Genomic DNA, 23,464 nt, shown 5'->3' with positions numbered 1-23,464 from the left:
AGCCCCATAATCCTTTGCAAGGTGCCTCGTTCTCCTTCAGTTACTCTCAGAACAAGGCACCATGCAAAGGATTGCCATTGGAAGTAGTACTATACGTGAGTGACACTGCGCTTTGTGGCGCCATATACAGTGCTCCTCTCACTGACCTCCAGTGAAAGAGATGCCCCTTCTGGAAGTGTGGGGGGGGGGCAGACAAATGTGGCCTGCAGGCTGTAGTTTGGGGACCCCTGATTTAGAGTCTACATCTCCAATAATATCCCCCTCGACCCATGTAATCAAGCAGTTGTTTTCTTAGGTGTTTCTACTCCCATAGTTTTCCCCTCTGAATGTGGATAGTGTTCTTTCTTGTAAATCCCTCCGAGTTGTTCAGGATCACTGCATTGCCACTAATGGAGGAGTCCATTACATTCAATTGTACCACAGTGTATCAGTCGCTGTGTGCAATGTTCTCCTGGTTCTGCTCCTCTCACTCTGCATCAATTCCTGGAGGTTGTTCCAGTCTCTATGGAATTCCTCCACTTTATTATTCCTTTGAGCACAATAGTATTCCATCACCAACAGATACCACAATTTGTTCAGCCATTCCCCAATTGAAGGGCATCCCCTCATTTTCCAATTTTTGGCCACCACAAAGAGAGCAGCTATGAATATTCTTGTACAGGACTTTTTCCTTATTATCTCTTTGGGGTACAAACCCAGCAGTGCTATGGCTAGATCAAAGGGCAGACAGTCTTTTATTGCCCTTTGGGCATAGTTCCAAATTGACTTCCAGAATGGTTGGATCAATTCACAATTCCACCAGCAGTGCATTAATGTCCAGACTTTGCCACATCCCCTCAAGCATTCATTACTTTCCTTTGCTGTCGTCATGTTAGCCAATCTGCTAGGTATGAGATGATACCTCAAGTGGTATTATTGATTCGCACCTCTTTGATTATAAGAGATTTAAAACACTTTTTATTGTGTTTATTAGTAGTCTTGATTTCTTTATCTGAAAATTGCCTGTTCATGTCCCTTGCCCATTTATCAATTGGGGAATGGCTTGATTTTTTTTTTGTACCATTGATTTAGCTCTTTATATATTTGAGTAATTAGCCCTTTGTTAAAGGTTTTTGTTATGAAGATTATTTCCCAATTTATTGCTTCCCTTCTGGTTTTGATTGCATTGGTTTTGTTAGTATAAAACCTTTTTAATTTGATGTAATCAAAATTATTTATTTTAAATTTTGTGGGGTTTTTTTCTAACTTGTGCTTGGTCTTAAAATCTTTCCTTTCCCAAAGATCTGACAAGTATACTGTTCTGTGTTCACCTAATTTACTTATAGTTTCCTTCTTTATATTCAAGTCATTCACCCATTCTGAGTTTATCTTGGTGTAGGGTGTGAAATGGTGATCCAAACCTAATCTCTCCCATACCATCTTCCAGTTTTCCCAGCAGTTTTTGTCAAATAGTGGATTTTGATCTCAAAAGCTGGGATCTTTGTGTTTATCATAGACTGTCTTGCTGAGGTCACTTACCCCAAGTCTATTCCACTGATCCTCCTTTCTCTTATCAAGCCAATTTGCATGAGGAAAAGGTTTATATGCTCTCCTCCATTCCTTTTATACCTTACTTTATTTTTATATCATCCAGTCATATTCAAATTATACCCTTGCCCTCTATATATATGCCTTAATTCCCCAAATAATGACATTCCTTGCTGTTACAAGTATCATCTTCCCATGTAGGGATGTACAAAATTTAACCTTATTTAATGCCTTTTGATTCTTTTTACAGTTTTCCTTTTATAATTCTCTTGAGACTTTTAGTTGAGAGGCAAATCTTTCCATTCAGTTTGGTCTTTTCATTAGGTATGTTTGAAAAGTCTTCTATTTCATTGAATACACATTTATTTTTCCCCTGAAGGATTATACTTAGTTTTTTTCTGGGTGATTCTTGGTTGAAGTCCTTTGCCCTTTGGAACATCATTTTCCAGGCCCTCTGATCCTTTGATGTAGAAGCTGCTAAGCCTTATGTTATCCTGACTGTGGCTCTACAATATTTTAATTGTTTCTTTTTGCCTGCTTTTGCAATGTTTTCTCCTTGATCCAGAAGTTTTGGAATTTGGCTACAATATTCCTAGGAGTTATCCTTTTGAGATCTCTTAGGAGGCAATTGGTGGACTTTTTCAGTTTCTATTTTGTCCTCTGGTTCTAGAATATCATGGCAGTTTTCTTTGATGACTTATCAAAAGATGATGTCCAAGTTCTTTTTTGGCTTGTGGCTTTCAGGCAGTCCGGTAATTTTTAAACTCTCTTGGATTTATTTTCCAGGTCAGTTATTTTTCTGCTAGTTCTTCATTCTTTGTTTCTTGATGTCTCATGGAGTCAGCTTCCATTCGCTCCGTTCTAATTTTTAAGGCATGATTTTTTTTGAGTGAGCTTTTGTACCTCCTTTTCCATTTGGCCAATTCTACTGTAAAGAGTTATTTGTAAAGAGTTATTTTCTAGTGAATTTTTGAATCTCTTTCTAAAGAGCCTTTCAAGAAGTTTTTCTCTTTACTGCATTTTTTTATATCTTTTTTCCATTTGGCCAATTTGCCTTTCAAAATGTTCTTCTCTTCTTTGGATTTTTGTGCCTCTTTTACCAGTTGGCCTATTCTGACTAGTTATTAATTTCTTCAGTATTTTTTGGGCATAATTTACCAAGCTGTCGACTCTTCATGATTTTTCAATTAATATTATTATTATTAATATTTTTCTTGGAGGCAGCAGATTTGACTTTGTTGTCATCTGTGTTTGAATCTACCCTATCAACTAAATTACTTTGCGGTGTTTCTTCTTGTTGTTTGCTCATTTTTCTGCCTTTTTAATTTAGTTTAAAAAACTTTTCAAGTTGGGCTCTATAATTGTGGTAAAGGGGGAACTGTTTCAAACTTCAGGTTCTTTATGCAACTGCTTTCATAGCTGGCAGTGGGGTTTGTCTGTTTTCTTACAGAGTGGTATGATGTGAGGAGAGGTTTGTTTGATACTCTCCTGGCCTGTGCTTTGGTAATCGAGTAACCCCAAGCACTCTTCTACCCCTTGGAACCATGACCAGGAACCTTTGCCCTCCTATGGCTGCAAATGTTGATCTATGCTGGTGCTCCTCTTCACCCTGAGATTGTGCCCCAGGACTCTGACGTGGTTTTGCATATGGGTAATGAGACAAGAGTCTTGCACCCAGAGCCAGAGAAGGGACCCTTGTAATCTCCTTCTGAATAGTTGCCTATCCCCCCTCCCCCCCCCCCCCCCCCCCCACTACACACACACACACACACACATCTATAGCTAAGAGCTGCTGCTTCAGTTGTACCCAAGGCCTTGTTGCCTAGGTGGGACCTGCTCTATTGTGCTGCACTCAACTTCCACTTGGTGCATTAGATCACTTGTGCTCCCTTCTAAGTTGTTTTGGGCTGAAAAATTACTTCACCTTGTCTTTTTGTGAGTTCTGCTATGCCACAATTCATTTTGGGGAGTTATATCATTGCTTTTTGGAGAGTAATTTGGTAGAAATCAGATGGATTCCTTTGCCATCTTAGTTCTGTCCCTCTGGGTATCCTCAAGTTTTATTGGCAGAGATACTGGAGTGGTTTGCCATTTTCTTTTACAGATGAGGAAACTAAGGCAAACAAGGTTAAGTGATGTAAACCTCAAAATTCCTTAGACTTATAAATGTTGGAAATTTCACCATTGGGATATTTCATACTTGGAAAATTTCTTACTGATAGTCTATTGGAATGGGAACCCCATTGGCATGGGAGGTTCTTTCTCTTCCCTTCTTAAGATTACTTTAGGACAGAGACCCTTTGCTGAACAATGGAAAGGACTTTGACCTATGCTTAAGCATAGAACAGGAATTTCTTTGAGTCTTGATTGATTTTAGAATTGATACAATGGAGATACTTGGAATAAATCTCCACCCTATTCAGTCCTAATAGGATTGAGTAAGGGCTGCAGCCTTGATCAAAATTTAATTATTCCAATCTCTACCATACTCAAGTTAACAGGATTTAGAAAGGGCTGTAACAAAGGAGTAAAGATTTAATCATTTGAAAAATATGACCTTCAACAGACATGTGCAAAAGCCAGAAACCTCTGGGCGGTCCTGGGTTAAGCGAGAGCCTCCATTGACAGGGAAATTGATGAAGAGTGATTGGTAGATGTGAGGACTGAGGGGAGGCAACTTGGATGGTGTCCTTAAAGATAGGAGGGTCTGGAGACTGAGGGGAGGGGGTTGAGTTTTTGGTCGGTGTGGTTCCTGGGCTCTGAGGAAGCTTGCTCTGAAGGAAGCTGAAGGTGGGGGCCTCTGGGACTGTTTCTCCATTTTGGACACGTGAGTAATAGGGACTGATCTCTTTTCTTTGCCCCAGCTATCTAAGGGCTTGGGCCTTTTGGCCCAGCCTAAACAGAAGGGGTATTTAAGCCCTATTCCCTTCTCTCCCCTTTCTCTCTCTCTCTATATCTCTAATTCCTTTCTTGCTCCTATTTTAATTAAACTCCAAAAAAGGCTGACGGCTGACTTGAGTTTTTCAATTAGGAATTACATAGCTGATTCCTTGGCGACCTTAAATTTATATATATCAGTCTTTTAAAGTGATTCCCTTGTAACAGTGACTTGCCCAGGTTACACAGCTAGGACCCTTTTGAACTCATCCTCCTGATTCCAAGCTCAATACTCTGTCCAGTGTGTCATCTAGCTGCCCTTGGGATGAATATCACTGTGTTATAAGAAATCATAAGCAAGATGCTTTCAGGAAAAACCTAGAAAGAAAATGATTTGATGCACTGTGAAGTTAGCAGAACTAGGATAACACTGTACATTAACAGCAATAATGTACGATGATCAGTTGTGAATGACTTAGCTATTCGCAGCAATACAGTGATATAAGACAATTCTCAATGGCTTTTGATGAAAAATTCTATTCATCTTGAGAGAAAAAATTGATGGAATCTGAATGTAGATCAAAGCATACTTTATTATTATTATTATTCTATTTGTACATTTTCATGTAGATAGAATTTTTAACAATTGTTCTCAAACATTTTGCCATCCATGTTCTCTGCCTTTCTTCCCTTTTCCTCCTTCAAGATGATAGGTAGTATAATACAGATTATATATGTACTATCATGCAATGCATATTTCTGTTTGTTGTGTTGTGAAAAAAGACACATTCACTTATATAAGAAAAAAACTCATGAAGGAAAGAAATATGGTATGCTTCAATCTGTATATTCTGACTTCATTGTTTGTTCTGTGGTGGTGGATAGTCTTTTTCATCATGAGTCCCTTGAAACTGTTTTGGATCTTTGCATTGCTGATAATAGTTAAGTCATTCACAGTTGACTATTATACATTATTGCTGTTACTGTGTACACCATTTTCCAGGTTCTGCTCATTTTAGTTTGTATCACTTCATATAAGTCTTTCCAGATTTTTGTATGACCATCTTGTTTGCTATTTCTTATGGTCTGATAGTATTCTGTTACAATCATATACCTCAACTTGTTCAACCATTCCTCAGTTGGTGGGCATCATTTCAGTTTCCAACTTTTTGCCACTACAAAAGGAGCTGCTATTATAAATATTTTTGTATAAGCAGACCTTTTCCCCCTATCCTTGATCTCTTTGGTGTGAAGCATACTTTTAAATTTTCTTTTAGTTTTCTTGGATTTCTCTTGGTTTATTTTCTTTTGCAATGTGGTTGATAAGGAAATGCTGCATTACAATACATGTATTATCTATGGCAAATGCTTGCCTTAAGAGGGAGAGAAGTTGGAACTCTGTTTTTAAAAAATACCTAAAGATTTGTTTTTGATGTATTTTGAAACAAATACAATTTTAAAAGTGTCTCCTGGGGCTTTTTCTGGCTACCTTGAAGTTTCATTAGGAGAGTGTCCATTCTTATTGCCTCCATACAACCCCTCATTGATGCTAGTTTTGCTGAAAGACCACAGTTGACTTTTTTTTTTACTGTCCTGAAGTAGAAGTTGTCAGTGTAGTTTCTTATTGAATTTCCTAGTTTAAAATGATACAATCTTTCGAGTTTTACTAGATTAGATATAGAAGAGCTGGGAGGCTTATCTTTTGACCAAGTGGCTCTGTTGGCAGGATATCCTCTTTATTTTTTCAGTTTAACACCAGATTTGTTGATATTAGTTTGTATGTTTCTTACTATCTATCTACTCGACCTTGTAAATGAAGCTCTTCTCTCCAAGCTCATACTACTTATCTACAGATTCAGTGTTTTTATTCTCAGTTTTTGGTTTCCTTTATCTCTCTACAATATCTCTGTTAGCCATCCTTTACTTGGCTTCTGTGGCACTCTTCTGACCTGATTTGGCTCTTTTTTCTCATTATTCTGTACAAAAATCTTTGTTGTTGAATCATCTCCCTCTTACTATCCCATAAATTTTGGTTTTCTGTGTTCATTCTTTCTCTTCCCCTCTCAGTCTCTTCCTTTTCTCCTCTTCCCTCTGTTTTCTCTCCTTTTGTAATATTTTACAGTTTGGTTTAGCTATCACCTGATGGCAATTCAAAATTTCTATACCACTCAAATTTACAACATATTTCCTTACAACAATCCTGGTTCACATCCCAACTCTGTTACTATATGTTTTGCCTTGGGCAAGTCACTTATTTTTGGCCTTAATTTTCTGATACTTAAAAAGACATGGTTGTACTAAATAACCCCAAAGATTTCTTCAGGCTCCTAAGTCCAGAATCCTATAAAATATGAGAGAAGTAATTCACAATAATACTATCCCCTGTTTTGCAGGTGAGGAAACTGTAACCTAGGGAAAATAAATTACTTATTCCATGTTTTATATAAGTGTACCAGCTGGATTCTGTAAGGGTTAAAATTAATGGTTTCAAGAGCCCACTAAGGGCAAATCCCAGCAATCCACCAAAACCTTTTTTTGCCCACCTTGGGCAGTGCTTGTGGCCTTTGGGGGTGTGAACTAGTGAGTGCCTTGTGAACTCTCTTCCCTAATGGTTAGCTAGCTACTAAGTAGGGGTACTTTTAAGTTCTTGATTTGATTAAATTAAAGGTTGCTGATTGATTATATTAAAAATAAACTAAGAGAGTCTAATTCTCTCTTCACAATTCTAATGAGTCTTTTCAAGGTCAACTGACTTTTATTATACTATATTGCCTTTCTGCTTATACAGACGATTCACAAATGTTTGTCCACAGCCTATTCTCTCTTCAGACCTGCATATATAATAGCTTACTATTCATTTACAACTGGATATATAGCAAGGATGTCATGAATATTGCCAGATATCAAGCTTATCTTTTCCCAAATCTCTTTTTTCCTCTTGATTGCTCTATTTCTGTCTGTAGAAAGCCCTGTTCTAAGATGGCCATTCAGTATAGAAGCTTATTTTTAAGTTTCATCCTCTTCCTTCCACATCCAATTTTGCCCCTTCCTTTCCACATTCAATTTATATGAAACAACCATCTATTAAGTACCTTATGTTCCATACTAGACTAGTTATTCCCCATGTAAACCTCAAATTTCCTTAGACTTATAAATGTTTGAAATTTCACCATTGGGATATTTCATACTTGGAAAATTTCTTACTGATAGTCTATTGGAATGGGAACCCCATTGGCATGGGAGGTTCTTTCTCTTCCCTTCTTAAGATTGCTTTAGGACAGAGACCCTTTGCTGAACAATGGAAAGGACTTTGACCTATGCTTAAGCATAGAACAGGAATTTCTTTGAGTCTTGATTTTAGAATTGATACAATGGAGATACTTGGAATAAATCTCCACCCTATTCAGCCCTAATAGGATTGAGTAAGGGCTGCAGCCTTGATCAAAATTTAATTATTCCAATCTCTACCATACTCAAGTTAACAGGATTTAGAAAGGGCTGTAACAAAGGAGTAAAGATTTAATCATTTGAAAAATATGACCTTCAACAGACATGTGCAAAAGCCAGAAACCTCTGGGCGGTCCTGGGTTAAGCGAGAGCCTCCATTGACAGGGAAATTGATGAAGAGTGATTGGTAGATGTGAGGACTGAGGGGAGGCAACTTGGATGGTGTCCTTAAAGATAGGAGGGTCTGGAGACTCAAGGAGGGGGTTTGAGTTTTTGGTCGGTGTGGTTGCTGGGCTCTGAGGAAGCTTGCTCTGAAGGAAGCTGAAGGTGGGGGCCTCTGAGACTGTTTCTCCATTTTGGACACGTGAGTAATAGGGACTGATCTCTTTTCTTTGCCCCAGCTATCTAAGGGCTTGGGCCTTTTGGCCCAGCCTAAACAGAAGGGGTATTTAAGCCCTATTCCCTTCTCTCCCCTTTCTCTCTCTCTATATATCTCTAATTCCTTTCTTGCTCCTATTTTAATTAAACTCCAAAAAAGGCTGACGGCTGACTTGAGTTTTTCAATTAGGAATTACATAGCTGATTCCTTGGCGACCTTAAATTAATATATATCAGTCTTTTAAAGTGATTCCCTTGTAACACCCAAACACATCCATATGCTTTGCCTCCTTCCTTTGCTTCATCCAGAAATACATTCTCTTCCTTCTCTGAAATTCCATTGAACTTTGTTTAAGTTTCTCTTAGAACATTTAGCATATTCTGCCTGGATTATAGTTTTGCTTATTTCTTCTATATTGAGAGATCATTAGCCTTTTTAGCTATTATAGTTCCTACTATAGAGCTTGCACATAATAGATACTAGATATGTTATTAGAAATATGTTTTGAAATAATACTTAACACATTTGTAGAGTTTTATAGTTCACTAAGTGCTTTCTTGTACATGATTTCTTCTGATCATCAGAACAGTTATGTGAGAAGCAGGTCAGATGATATCTCCATTTTAAGGTTGAAAATCTTAAAACCAAAGAGTTTGTGACTTATCCAACGTCACATAGCTAATCAGTGGCAGAGCAAGAGACTTGTGTCATTTGATTTCAAGTTAAGTATTCTTTCCCTTTGACCACTTTGCCTAGTGTGGACTGTATTTTCATAGTAGTTTAACTTATGAATCCATAAATTAATCTGTTGGTCTCTAATTTAAATGTATTGCTACACATTATTTTCAAACAGTTATTCATTTTGGGCCTGGAGAAAATAATTCAGAAGATACAGTCATGATGAACACTCCAGTGATTAAAGCTGCTTTGGAAATGGGCTTCAGTAGAAGTCTAGTAAAACAGATTGTTCAGAGTAAAATCTTAACTACTGGAGAAAATTACAAAACAGTCAATGAGGTTGTATCGGATCTCCTCAATGCAGAAGATGAAAAAAGGAAAGAGGAAAAAGAGAGACAAACTGAAGAAATGGCATCAGGTGTGTATTAGATTTTTTTAGTCACATGCAGTCAATCTATAGTTCAAAAAATTAATGTAAAATTGAATTCCCTTAATGTCTGGAAAAGTAATCTTGAGCTTCGTAGCTTTTTTTCCCCTACTAGTACTTATAAATGCCTTTTCTTGAAGAATAAGATTTTCAATAATGAGGTTCATACTATTTTTTTCCAGGTTTCTTCCCCAAATAATATAATTTGCTTTATTCAGCACAATTTATTATGCTCCTATCGTAGTATTGTTTATTAGTTTCTGTTACAGTTGTAGTAGGTAATTAAAATTGCCTTTAGCCCTTGATTTTTACAAGGATTTGTGTAGCATAATGGTGTTAAACTCAAATAGAAATGGATCTCTGAGGGGGCAGCTGAGTGGCTCAGTGGATTGAGAGCCAGGCCTAGAGACTGGAGGTCCTTGGTTCAAATCTGGCCTCAGACACTTCCCAGCTGTGTGACTCTGGGCAAGTCACTTGACCCCCATTGCCTAGCCCTTACCACTCTTCTGCCTTGGAGCTAATACACAGTATTGACTCCAAGACAGAAGGTAAGGGTTTCTTTAAAAAAAAAGAAAGAAAAGAAAAGAAATGGATCTCTGAGAGCAACTATTGACATTGTTTTATTGTATTTTTTTTTTTGTTAAACCTTCCTGTTTGGATTTTGGTTGCACTTGAGAGTTCATAATTTTGACCCTTCTGGTATAGATTATTGTATTCTTGGGAATTAAGCTGGAAGGGATCTTGGAGATGGATGGATGACACACATATATTTATATTGAATGTGAACATTTATTAAGCACTTTGTGCTAGACATTGTGCTAAATTCCAAGGATACAAAAAACAACAACAACAAACCAAGGTAGTTTGCACTTATAGAGATTATATTCTAATGAATGAATAAATACATCATATAAAGGGGTGCCAAAAAGTAGAAGGGTGAGAAAGAAGGAACCAACATATGGGGATCTATTGATGAGACTATAGGAAGTGGTAGTGAGTAGACATCTGGTTCCTTGCAAAATAAAGGAGAAAGCTTATCTATCAGAGTTAGAGAGAATGAAAATGATAATAATAATAATAATAGCTAACATTTATGTAATTATTACTAAGTGCTGAATGCTTTATAATTATTGTCTCCTTTGAACCTCATAACAACCTTGGGAGGTGGGTATTATCCCCATTTTACAGTTAAAACTGAGGCAAAAACAAGTTAAATGTCTTGCCTGGGGTCACATACCTAGTAAGAGTCTGAGCTTAAATTTGAAATTAGAGAAAAAGATATTACAAATATGCAGTCTTATTTTCCTAAGGAGTAGAGATGGTTAGAGAATGGGACCATATGCTGGAGATACTGTAGTTCAGCTTTCTTTATTTTACAGATAAGGAAACCAAGGATTAGAGAGGTTTAATTGTCTTACTCAAGGTTATAGACTAGTTGTAAATAGCAAAGCTGTTATTTTTGAACAAGTCTTCTGATAACCAGATCTAATGCTATTTCATCATTTCCACATTGTCCCCAAAGAGTTTAAGAGACCATTAAAAACAAAGTGCCTATCTTCAAGGAGCCTAAAATATAGTTGGAAAGAAAAAAATGCTGTACAGGCAAATAGGAACAATTTTAAAATGTTCAAACAAGCATACAATAACATAAGAAGTGCTATACAGAGAATTTATAGTGATTGGAATATAGGGTAAGGTTATTAGTAAGTAGTTCCTATTGGAAGGAGCAGGACTTTTTAGCAACACCTTGAATGATTAAGGAGATATATATCTGTTAACTTCATTATGTTTTTCAAATTCCATTTATATCTACTGTCTCATTTGATCATCTCATGCTAGCATAGTTAGTAGTAGTCTCTCGGTAATTGAGGATGAAGATTGTCTTTGTGCGCTTTCATCTATGATAGATGAGTGTGCACAAAGACACTTGTGCGTGAAGGAGATTTAAGTGGAAAAGTTGGTGCACAGAGACAGTCCCACTCTCTCATTGGAAGCCTGGGTCCAGTGGCACAAAAAATCGTTACACCTGGAGACTTCCTCAGCTGCATTGGATGGCCGTGTTGTCTTTTGTGCTCCAACATGCCCTGAGCACTCCACAGTGCTTTGCTGCATCGTCATCTCAGCCGTTGAACCTTCTTGTTGGTTTCTTCCGTCTGTTCAGCCGAATAGACATTTTATATCAAAGAGCTGCTAATGACACATGACATTTTTACGCTAGGAAGTAACTATAAAAATCACTTCTATCTTAATTTGGGAGAACCCCCCCCCCCCCCCCCCCCGCGCCAAAAAAAAAATCATACCTTAAAGTGGCATGGTATGTAATACTTCCTTTAAAGAAAAATTGAAATTATCTTAATCTTTCCAGAATTGATCCCTATCCGCCCCAGAATGGATCACATCTAAACCTGGTTCAAATCTCAGCTTTACTGCTTTATTAGGCCTCACTAGAGGCATCATGTCCCAGGACTAAGAAGGTGATAATTACACTGTATTTTGCTTTGGACAGACCACATTTGGACTATTGGATTCTGTTCTAGTGGCTAACTTTCAGGAATAATATTGATAAGCTGGAGAGCAGCCAGAGGAGGATAACTAGGATAATGAATGGCCTGAGTTAATGCTGTCTGACAGTCAGCTGAAGGATTTAATACAGAGAAAAGAAGACTTGGGGGAATATCATAGTGGTCTTCCGAGTATTTAAAATTCTGTCCTGCAAAAATGGAATTAGATTTGTTTAACACCAGAGAATAGAACTAGGAACAATGAGGGAAAGTTGCAGAGAATCCAATGCTTAATATTTATTGATTGACTAACAGTTAAAGGAAGTCTGAAGTGAAATGGGTTGCCTTGGTGGATAGTGTGTTCTTCTTCATAGGTCTTCAAGCAAAGGTGAAATGAGCTTGTTATATAGAGGGAATTCTTGTTCAGATATGAGTTGGGCCGGTTGCATCTTGAAGTTCCTTCCAACTCTTGACATTCTTTGATTTCTTATCATTTTATTGAATTCTGATCACTATTTTTCATCTAACTTTGCTGTACTGTGAAGTTTCTGTTTCTTAGGACCTTGAAGTCTTTTTTGAGATTTTCATTTCATAAATTTTTTCCTCAATATTTGTTGTTATAAAAATGCAATCAATAAATTGTGTTGGGTAGGGAGGTATGCTTAGGAAATGAATGACACTTAGTAATTGATTATGGTAGAATACTGTGATTATAAGAGTAGTAATTTCAATTTTATATATTATATTTTATTTAAATTTAATTATTTAATTCAATTCAATTTTAATTTTAAATTATATTAAATATATATATTAAATAAATGATAGATTAAGCAGAGAAATTCCATATAAATATGTTTTTTTAGTGATTTTGAAGGTAAGAAAAGGTTTCCTTTTTGTGTCAGGCTAAATAACAAAAAATTTTTCCTTGGCAGTTGAGCGGAAATATGGAAATAGGAATTGGCATATAACACATAATAATATAGTAATATTAGCAAAACGTAAAGGTAGAATGCTAATATTTAAGGGTTTTATTTTAAGTCCTATGTTCGATTAACCTTAATTTATGGAAGATTTTCCAACATATTGTAAGCAGTATATGGCAGAGATATTAAAATAAAATTGTCTCTTTTTCTTGAAATGCCTATCATATTTATACTTAAATTGCAGTTGAGTTTTCTCTCTATATTTTAGAAGGTGTTTCGCCACTGAGATTTTTTTACATTGATGATATTGATGACAAAAAAAGAAGGTATATGGAGAGGGAAATAAAGCCAGGAGAATAAAGCAGACCTCAAGATTCTTACTTTCCCCTTGGTACAAATTTTGTACATCTGGTCAAGTTTCTTAATTTCTTTGTGCTTCAGGTCACAAGTTACAACTGTCTTGGTGGAAGAAATCCCCACATTGGGAATTCTGCCCTTAGAAATCAGATAATTTGTGTGGTTTAAGTCTGATGTGATTTTTTTCTCTTTTCAATAAAGATGACCTGACATTAATTCGGAAGAATAGAATGGCTCTGTTTCAGCATTTGACCTGTGTACTTCCTATCCTGGATAGTCTCTTAACATCCGGTGTGATTAATGAGCAGGAACATGATGTTATTAAACAAAAAACACAGACGTCTCTACAAGCAAGAGAACTGATTGATACCATTTTAGTCAAAGGAAATGCTGCAGCCAGTGTATTTAAAAACTGTCTCAGAGAAATTGGTTCTGTGTTATATAATAATTTATTTGGTAAGTTTGTAGAAAAACTATTTTAGGAACAGTGGATCAGTTGAGAGGTGTTTTCATTGATCTATATCAATTAATATAAATAACGTAAGAAGGATTTCATTCTTTTGCCAAATAGACATCTTTGTTGTCTTGACTTTACTCTTATCTTTTCTCTTCTTCACCTGCTTGTGCTTTCTTGCTATTTGTCTTGAAATCCATATTCATTTAGTAAAGTGTGCTTGATCCTCAATCATCCTCCTTTTCCTGTGTTGATTGCTTCTTTTTCTACTGTTCCATTTCAAAGGGCCTAAAAATGGAATTAATATATTCTGTTCTACACTTCCACTTATAGATTGTTGTACTGCTACTGTCACTCAACTCTCTCTTTGAAAGTTTACCATCTGATGATCCTATGTTCTTCTGATTCTTGTTATTATATCTTGATTTCCAGAATTAATTTTCTACATTTTTTTCCATGGCTTTGTTACTTAACTGTCTTATTTCTTTTCCCATCCATTTCTTCTCCATCTATGTAGCCTTACTGTTCCAGCTAATGATGTACCTAAAACCTATACAAATTCTTAAATTTCTCAAATTCTGACAATATCTTTTTGCTGAATCTGCTTATTTAAGTAGTTATAGCTTAGACCTCATCATAACTTTTAAAATTTCCTCATATCAAAGGTTTTAGACTCAGAATTTTTACTCTCTCAAGTCTCCTATTTTCTCTATATTCCTTCTATATTGTTTCTTTTCATCATGACCTTTGATCTTTTGATTTTTTTGTTATTCTTTTCGATTCATCCGTATTTGCAGTCAATTTCCCCTTATGAGTAATCATTTCAGTAGTCTTCCTTTTCTAGCCTTAATTCTCTTATCTACTTGACCTGCAAATCTTCATCCCTTCCTAACATCCATTTACTCTATTCCTTTTCCCAAACAGATGAAATCTATTTGAAGAAATCATGAAATTCTATTGATTGCATCCACCACAAATTATACTCTTTATCATCATTTAAGCCTTCAGTGCTACATGACAATCCTTTCATTTATGGCATATTAACTATTACACCTTACAAATCTCTTCGAATCCCCAGTTCCACCTTAGTCTCAAGAAATGACCTCACCTACTCTATTTTATTGAAAAAATGAGTTTATTCAAAGTTCATTCCTTCAGTAGCCCTTCTGTTTTAAATTTCTTCACCAATGATTTTTTATTCCTTTCCAGTATTAGGGGAAAAGGCAAATTAAAAAAAACAAAAATTATTGCTATATTTTGGATTTCCTTTTATATCACCAACAATTTCCTTGATACTTCACTTTTCGCAGAGAGTCCTCTCATATAACTAATATTTCTTAAAGACAAAGAAAAAATGAGTATCTTATTAAAGTTAGTTCTCTACCTGCTTCTTTGATATAGTCTCTAAGACCTTAATCAGTTACCCCCATTCATTTTTTGCATTTCAGTCTTTTTCCTCTTTACTGGCTATTTTTCCTCAAAGCACATGTTCATCTCCCATATCCCCAAAATGAATATTTCCTCTGAATTTATAATTTAAAAATTCTATTTTGATTCTGCTTATTTCTTCAAGCTATTCTCATTCTTCTCTCCTTCACTGCTGAACTTTCATCTATACTCATTTGCCAAGTTTTCTTATTGCTCATTAACTCATCAGATTCTTGAATTTAGCTGCCTCTCTCAAAGCTTTCATCTTTGACAACTCTGTTGCCTCTTGATTTCTTCACCTCTTTTTTTGATAGGCTTTCTTCCATTGGCTTCAGTGATGCTACTCCCATAATTTTATGGCTTATCTTCAGTTTCCTCATTCTTTCTCTAAAATGTGGCTTTCCTCACTTCTAACCTTGGTCCTTTTCTTTTTCTATTCTCCCACTATTGGGGATATTCTTATCTATTCCTATGGAAGTACAGAACACATTTCCAACTTCCTAAAGAGTATTTTCCCTGGGTAACTTCCAGGTTTTGAAAACTTAGCATGTCCAGAACTACAGTCTAAATCTTTATCCTTGCTCCTCTTTCTGTCTAACTTTCCTATTTGATTCTGTCACCTGGACTATCCTAATACGTTTAATTTCACTGCTGCTATTCTCCCACACCACCAGTTTGTCCTTTATAAAACTGCCAAAATCATCTATCAGAAAAACTGTTTTCACATCACTCTCCTCAACAAACTTTAGTGTCTCTTTATTGCTTATAGGATAAAATTAAAACTCCTTAGCTTGACATTTAAGGTCTTCATCAACCTGTCTCATCTATATTCTCATCCTTATTTTACTTTACTATTACTCATATATACTGTTTCAGCTAAATTGAATTACTGGGTATTCCCTGAACTTGTCCTCCAATCTTTACCTCCAGAGAACTGGCTCAAGTGATGCCATCTCTGTGAATCCTTTGATGGTTTGCTCTATCCCCAGTTAAAATTTCTTGCTTTCTCCAAATTTCCCCAGAGTGATTTGGCTAAGTCTCTCCTTTTCCCTTTAATGCTCTTTACATTTTAGTATATTTATTTGTGTCTCCACCATATCAACTCATATATACTATAAATTCTTTGAAAACAAGGATTGGCCATTTTCATTTTTGTATTCAGAGAACCTTGCAAGAAATAGTAGGTTTTTAATAATTTGTTGAATTGATTTGAATTTCTGTTGATAATATCAAAGGATCATACATTTTTGATCCAGAAGGGACTTTATAGGCCATCAATTCCAGTTTCCTCATTTACATATTAGGACATTGAAGCTCAGGGTTATCTTTATCATAGTCATCCCAGTTTTAACCTTAAAGTATAAATCATAGACTCTACAGAATTGAAAGTAACCTTGGAGGTTATCTAGTTCAGCAAGAATCCTACTGCAACATACCCAAGTGATTATTGTTTAATAAATCTCCAGTTCTAGAGAACTCTTGTTAGGAAAACTTTCCTTATATCAAGCTTAAATTTCCCTTTTTCTTTCTTAATTTTACTCTTTGGGGCCAGATAAGAACAAATCTATAATACCTCTTTCAAGTGATAGTTCTTTGAATTCTTGAATATAGCTACCATGTTCTTGTTCCCATTCTTCTCTGCCTCCTCTTCCCCTGCCTGCCTTTTATCCAGGCTAAACATCCCTAGTTCTTTCATCCAAAAAGTATTCATCATTCTGATTAACACTTCACTACACATTCTCTAGCTTTTCATTGTCTTTACTAAACTCTGATGTCCAGTATTGGACATGTTTCTCCAAATGTAGTTTGATAAGGCCAGAGTTCAGGATATCTTGTCACTCATTTTAGATGCAATATAGCTCAAGATTTTTCATTAGTTTTCAAGACTACCATATTACACTGTTGATTTTATATTAAGCATTTTTTTTCAGCTAAATCTCTTTTTTAAAAAATCCTTACCTTTAAAACCTTACCTTACTGTGTATTGGCTCCAAGGCAGAAGAACGGTAAGGGCTAGGCAGTTGAGGGTTAAGTGACTTGTTCAGGGTCACATAGCTAGGAAATGTCTGAGACCAGATTTGAACCTAGGATCTCTCTTCTCTGGGCCTGTTTCTCAATCCATTGACCTATCCAGCTGCCTCCTTAAATTTCCCTCTTGTAATCTCCATTAAAGGACATCTTGTTCGATTTAACCCAATGTTTTAGCCTGCCCAGAATTATTTGAGTCCTGTTAGCTATCCCTGGGTCATATAAGTCATTGCTAAAAAATGTTAAATATTAGCACATGGCTAAACACAGGATTACTCATAGATTACTCCACTAAAGCTATTTCCCATGTTGGCTTTGAACCATTAATGATTATAATTCTGGTCATTTAACCAAGTCCAAATTCATCTAGTTTTGCTGTCACCTAGCCCACATGTTTTCCTTATAAGTATAGTTTGAGACTATCAAATTTTAGCAAAGTTTGCTAAAATCTAGATACGCTTTATTTATATACATGTGTAGGTGTGTATAGCTATTATAAAAACACCTATGTACACATGTATTATGTGTGTATCTACATACACATATATCTTTGTCTTAGCCTACCACAACCAGTGCTAACTTTTGTGATCACTATTTAGACTTTAAGAATATATTCTAGGAAGGAAAAAAAGAATATATTCTAGAATTTGATGTGAATTTGAAGTCAGGCTCACTCACCTATAGTCTGTCGACTCCATTTACCTCTGACTCTTTTCCTTGCCTACACCACTGCTTTCTGTTGTACCTTTGCACTTGTTTATAAGTGCCCTAATTCAAGCCCTTGGGGAGACTATTTTAATATCTACCTAACTGATCCTGTGTCTAGTTTATTCCTTCTTTAACCCATTCTACTTGTCATATAATCTTCTTAATACTACACTCTTTTACTCTCCTGTCCCAAAACTTATTTTCTGTTGACTAAAGTTTAAACTTAGTCTGTGTTGGTCCTCCACGATCCAGTGTTTTATGTCCTCTCTTATGCTCTGCATCCTAGTTGGTTTTGATTATTCTAGCCTGTGTTGTCATCCTGTTTGTGCTTTCAGCTGTTCTAGATAATAGGAAAGAGGTAAAATCAATTTTGTTTTCCATATTTTAAAATCTTTATTATTCCTCACTTAACAGCTGAAAGTATTCTCGGCACCCTCAAATTTCTCTTTGTATTTTTTGTAAAGCATAATGTTTTGTACTATATTTCCCTAGTAGATGACAAATTCCTTGAGAGCAAGGTCTGTGCCACATCTATGCCTGTGTTGTCTATACGATAGTTCCTTACTTAGAACATGCTTAACTGATTTTGAAAAATGAGTTATAAGTGATTATAATAAGTATAACATTCACTCAGGGTCTCATTTATTCCAATTGTGATATCAGAAAATACTCTCATTTTGAGAAAAAGACATATTTTGTATGGTGATGTTTGTATATTTTTTTCTAGTGGAAAAGAACATGAAGTATATTCCAACAGAAGATGTTTCAGGTAAAGCTGTTATAATCAATCAAGCCTTTATTATAATACTTAAGAGACTTTAGGTGCAATTCACTTTCTTTTCTCTCCTTTTATTCTTCATGGTTCACTCATACCAGGAATTAAAATTACATGAAGAGGAAAAAAGGAATTGTAATTTGTCTAAAATTATTTATTTTCTTTCTAGGTCTTCCTATGGAAGAACAACTTAGGAGATTACAAGAAGAAAGAACATGTAAAGTTTGTATGGACAAAGAGGTTTCTATTGTATTTATTCCTTGTGGTCACCTAGTAGTATGCAAAGAATGTGCTCCTTCTCTAAGAAAATGCCCTATTTGCAGGGGCATAATCAAAGGTACAGTACGTACATTTCTTTCATGAAAAAAATCTATACATCCAAATTTGTATTGAAAAGACTTTAAAATGCTCAGTCTTAAGCCACTGAAGTCTTTTGAAAGAAAGAAAAGTTGTTTTAAGGCTTTTTAGTAGCAAATCAATGTACAATTCTTCCTTGGTGTTAGTTACTTGGTTTCTTATAGTACATGGTGTCATGCATATACTATTGTCATAATTCCTTGAAAGTTTATGTATATGTATGCATGTTTATGTGTTGGAAGAGCTGGATGTGATACTATGTGTTTGAAAACGTAAGGATAGAGTGTAGATATACTGCTATTATGCATTTGGGGTTTTTGAATTTGGTTATCTTACTAAAAGCTTTGAATCCTATGTAAGTGTAGTCTTGAACAGGTGTGGGAAACAGGAGCCCCCAAATTTGTCATAACTACGGTGCCACTTTTTTGGGTGCTTTTTACAGTTTTGTTGTAAAATAGAGACTAGTTGAGGTAAAAAGTTTCCCTAATATGAGGAACAGATTAACAGTATAATATTTAAGAGAGAGATTTGATGTTTTGACCCAGTTGAATTTTTATATTCATATATATATATCTGGTGTGATGTTTCTTTAAAGAGATCCTAAATGACATCTCATTTTCTCAAAACTCTTTAAGTAGAATGTCTGGGTTTAAAAGGACAGATAAGATTTGAAAGTAGCTTTTTTGCATTATAATAATGTGACTTACAAAAGAATTTCTTTAGTGATCTATAGTGTATTTAAAAGGTGATTCTGTTTCAGGAGCTTAGCTGTTGTATGTCAGATACACTTGTATTCATTATAAAAAACTGAATAATGCCAGTGTGGTGGGATGCTACCATGTTCTTTATAAGCTAAATTATATTTGTTTTGTAAAACTTAAGTAATAATGTCTCTTTTTATAATGGATGTCTACTGTAATTGTTTTTCTCTATTCTCTGTACCTTGTTGTTAATAGTTTTAATAAATGTTTGCATATGATGCCAGCTAGTGTGAAGATACACAACTATCTTGTCATTTTTGTGTTTCCTACAGTGCCTTGCACATTGTAGTTACTCAGATATTTGTTAATTAGATGAAAGATAAATGCTATGAATCAGTGAGTCTTGTGCTTTGATAGTGTCCTCTCAGAGTTGTCAATGTAGAAGCCTTTTTATGTGCCTGGTTCTCCAGTAGCTTTTTTTTTAATAATGTAAAGAAATTACAATAAAATATATAATTATCCTTAAAACCTTAATTGTTGTTGTTTCTGGCTTATTTGTTTGGGGAAAAGACTAGGATCCTGGAACACTTAAAAAAGATTTTTATATTATGGACTTATTATTCATCAACAAATACAACAAACATTTCAGTTTTCAAAGAAGAAAAAAAGATAATATGAGAATTCTTTTCACAGTTTGAGAACTGCATACATGTCTATGTGTGTATATACTTATATTATGTGCTAGGGTCAAGGACAGGAACTTTTATTTTTGTCTTTGTATCCTTAGCACTTAGCACAGTGCCTTGCATATCAAAGGAAATCAATAAGTACTTGTTGAACAAATGGAAGAATATATATTTATTTTTTATATGCCATAGATTCTATCATTTTCTGCCTCAAAGATTCAGTTCCTTAGTGCTAAGAACCAACCAGTAAATTGTGGGAAACACGGTTATTTTGTATGTTTCCACCTTTGGCTAATTCTTCATTTTCATTTGCTCCATTGGGCGAAGGATAGCTGTTATTTTTGAATCATAGAACTATGGAATTTAGAGTTGTAAAGGACTTTATTAAGAGACCCTCTAGTTCAAAAAGTGCACAAAAAGGATTCCCATTATAACAAACTTGATGAGTGACTCCATTCTTTTATTGAAGACCTCCAAAAAGAGGAAAGGAACAGCTAGGTGGCACAATGGGTAGGGTGCCAAACCTAGAGTTAAGCAGATTCATCCTTGTGAATTTGAATCTGGCCTCAGACATTTACTAGCAGTGTAACCCTGGGCATGTCACTTGGTCCTCTTTGCCTCAGTTTCCTCATCAAAATGAGCTGGAAATGGACATGGCAAATCATTCCAGTATCTTTGCCAATAAGAGTTAGACATAACTGATAAATGACTAAACAACAAAAAAGAGGGAAACCTTGTCCCTCCTGAATGCTTTAGGTTTCAGGTTATTATGTCCTGTAGATTTGACAACTGGAAGGAATCTCAGAGGTCTAATCTAAATCTTTCTACAAATAAGGAAACTCAAATCGAGGAAAGCAAAGTGCCTTGATGAGGGTCTTAGAGGTGGTGGCATTGTGATGTGAATTGAATCAGTGTGTGGTCTACTATATCTCCCCTACATGTAGAGATTATTAATAATATTGTCTTGAAAAACAATCATCCAGAATTGCCAACAAGGCCCTGTTTTGATTATAAAGATGATATTCATGAGGTTTCAGGCGCCTTTTGCCAAAGTTGATACTTGGCAAGAAGCTTTCTCTTCAGTTTGTTTCTAGGTATATCTTAATTAGTAGTTGTTAATTTCCACTGATTCTAAAATGACTTTATAAAACCACAACATTTTGAGAGCTTGGAATTACCTCAGTGGCCACAGCCTAACTTGTACATGAAAGGAATTCCCATGATAACGTAACACAAATAACATGCCTAAGGAAGATTACTTTCACATCTGAATGGAGGATGAACAGGAGTGGGGAGCGATCTGTGGCAGGGAACCAAAGCCCAGGTCTGTTGCAACAAGTGAGAGGTGACTGGCTATGTGAATAGAGAGAAGGAGACAGAGAGAAAGCTTGGTAAAAAAGGACTTGGTGACAGACTGGATAAATGAGGTTGCAAGCCTGGGTGACTGGGAGAAGGGTGATGCTCTCAAAAGGATTAGAGAAGTTCTGAAGAGAAGGTTTTTGTTTTAAAAGCCTTACCTTTCTCCTTAGAAATGATACTACACAGCTAGGAAGGAGATCTGAGGTCACATTTGAATCCAGGACCTCTCATCTCTGAGCCTGGCTTCTCTGAGCCACTCAGCTGCCTCCAAGAGGCGAAGGTTTCAAAGGAAATATACTGGATTCATTTTGGGGCATGGCATGTGGCATTTGAAATGGCTATGGAACATCCGGTTCAAGATATCCAATAGGCAACTAGTGATAGGAAGCTGGAGGTTAGGGGAGAGATTAGGTCTAGATGGATATCTAAGGATCATTTACCTAGAAGTGTTCATGGAATCCATAGGAACAGAGGCAATCTCAAAGCACAAGATACCGTACAGGGTGGAGAGTTAAAGACAGAGCCTTGGGGGGGACTCCCATCCTATGTTAGTTATGTGTTAAGGAGGAAGAGCTAGCAAAGACAATGGAGGAGTAGCCTGACAAGTCAGTAGAATGAGAACCAGGAGAGCAGGTCACAGGCACGGAGAGGAGACTGTCCTGGGGATAGAGAAGTGCCAGATCAAGAAGGGGCCATTCGGCACAGGAACTCCATCCCTGGTCATGGTAGAGGGAGGTAACTGGAATGCAAAGGGTTCTCCGGCCTCGTTTTCAGTGTTGTCATGGGGACAACTGCTCATGCTGAGGAATTGTGGCCCATTCGTTAGAGTAAGTGAGGTTATGTAGGAAGGCAGGCTGACACTCCTTCCGTGAGTAATTCCAGAGCAGATTGGAGCATGGTTCATGGTTTCAGAACTGGAGATGGGGTAGCTGTGGGGAAGGGGGCCTCCGTCAGCACTTAGGGAATGCTTATTGGTCACATGATAGATTGAACTCTCTTCTACGGTCTTAACTTTTCATACAAGAACAGCCTGTGAGTCCTAGAGGTTGGATCAGCTGAGACCTATTACTCCTAGAAAAAACAGCTCAACACTTCCACACGTGTCCCGAATCCAACCTAGGGACCACACATAAAAGCATTCGCTCCCGCACCTGCCAGGATTGCAGTGAAACCGGGTAGCAGTATTGGATATCTTCCATCGGATACCGAAGGGCCATGCAGGTGTGCTCACAGCAGCCGGGCTTGCAGTGGAGGGCAGCTTATTTGAAAGGAAAGCATAATTTGCAAAGTAATGTGAATATAGCTTAATGCATGATACATTTTAAAGGATAATGTTTCATTTAAATGTATACAAATGCCTGGGTACAGTTTGACACCTTTGATCATTTTGGAGTGACAGTGGGGTGTAATGACTAGCGAAAGGGGCCTCAGTCCCCTGTGTTTGAATCCTTACAACATGGCTATTTGGCCCTAGGAAAGTCATTTAAGTTCCCAGTGCCCTGGGCAACTCTTTTTTTTTTTTTTAAACCCTTACCTTCTGTCTTGGAGTCAATTCTGTGTATTGGCTCAAAGGCAGAAGAGTGGTAAGGGCTAGGCGATGGGGGTCAAGTGACTTGCCCAGGGTCACACAACTGGGAAGTGTCTGAGGCCAGATTTGAACCAGGACCTCCCATCTCTAGGCCTGGCTCTCAATCCACTGAGCCACCCAGCTGCCCCCCCTTGGCACCTCTTAAGAATAAGTTGCAGAGGGGTCAGCTGGGTAGCTCAGTGGATTGAGAGCCAGGTTTAGGGACGGGAGGTCCTAGGTTCAAATCTGGCCTCAGACACTTCCCAGCTGTGTGACCGCAGGCAA

General features: G+C 36.6%; 1 protein-coding gene across 4 annotated transcripts in view; it reads left to right on the top strand.

Moving 5' to 3' along the window:
• Positions 1 to 20,101, top strand: part of LOC100010782 (baculoviral IAP repeat-containing protein 2) — a 45,202-nt gene extending 25,101 nt beyond the window's left edge. The window contains exons 6-9 of one of the 4 annotated variants that reach the window (XM_001362587.5): positions 9,084 to 9,326; positions 13,318 to 13,572; positions 18,462 to 18,503; positions 18,679 to 20,101. In XM_001362587.5, the coding sequence (XP_001362624.1) occupies positions 9,084 to 9,326; positions 13,318 to 13,572; positions 18,462 to 18,503; positions 18,679 to 18,872 (734 nt within the window). In that variant the 3' untranslated portion in view covers positions 18,873 to 20,101. The remainder of the gene's footprint in view (positions 1 to 9,083; positions 9,327 to 13,317; positions 13,573 to 18,461; positions 18,504 to 18,678) is intronic. The other 3 variants (XM_007494971.3, XM_007494970.3, XM_007494972.3) reach the window with 3 other exon arrangements.
• The last annotated feature ends 3,363 nt before the right edge of the window (positions 20,102 to 23,464 follow it).

The sequence above is a fragment of the Monodelphis domestica genome, chromosome 4 (assembly GCF_027887165.1).
Source record: "Monodelphis domestica isolate mMonDom1 chromosome 4, mMonDom1.pri, whole genome shotgun sequence".
NCBI lineage: Eukaryota > Metazoa > Chordata > Mammalia > Didelphimorphia > Didelphidae > Monodelphis > Monodelphis domestica.
This window is presented reverse-complemented; position numbering and strand designations above follow the sequence as displayed.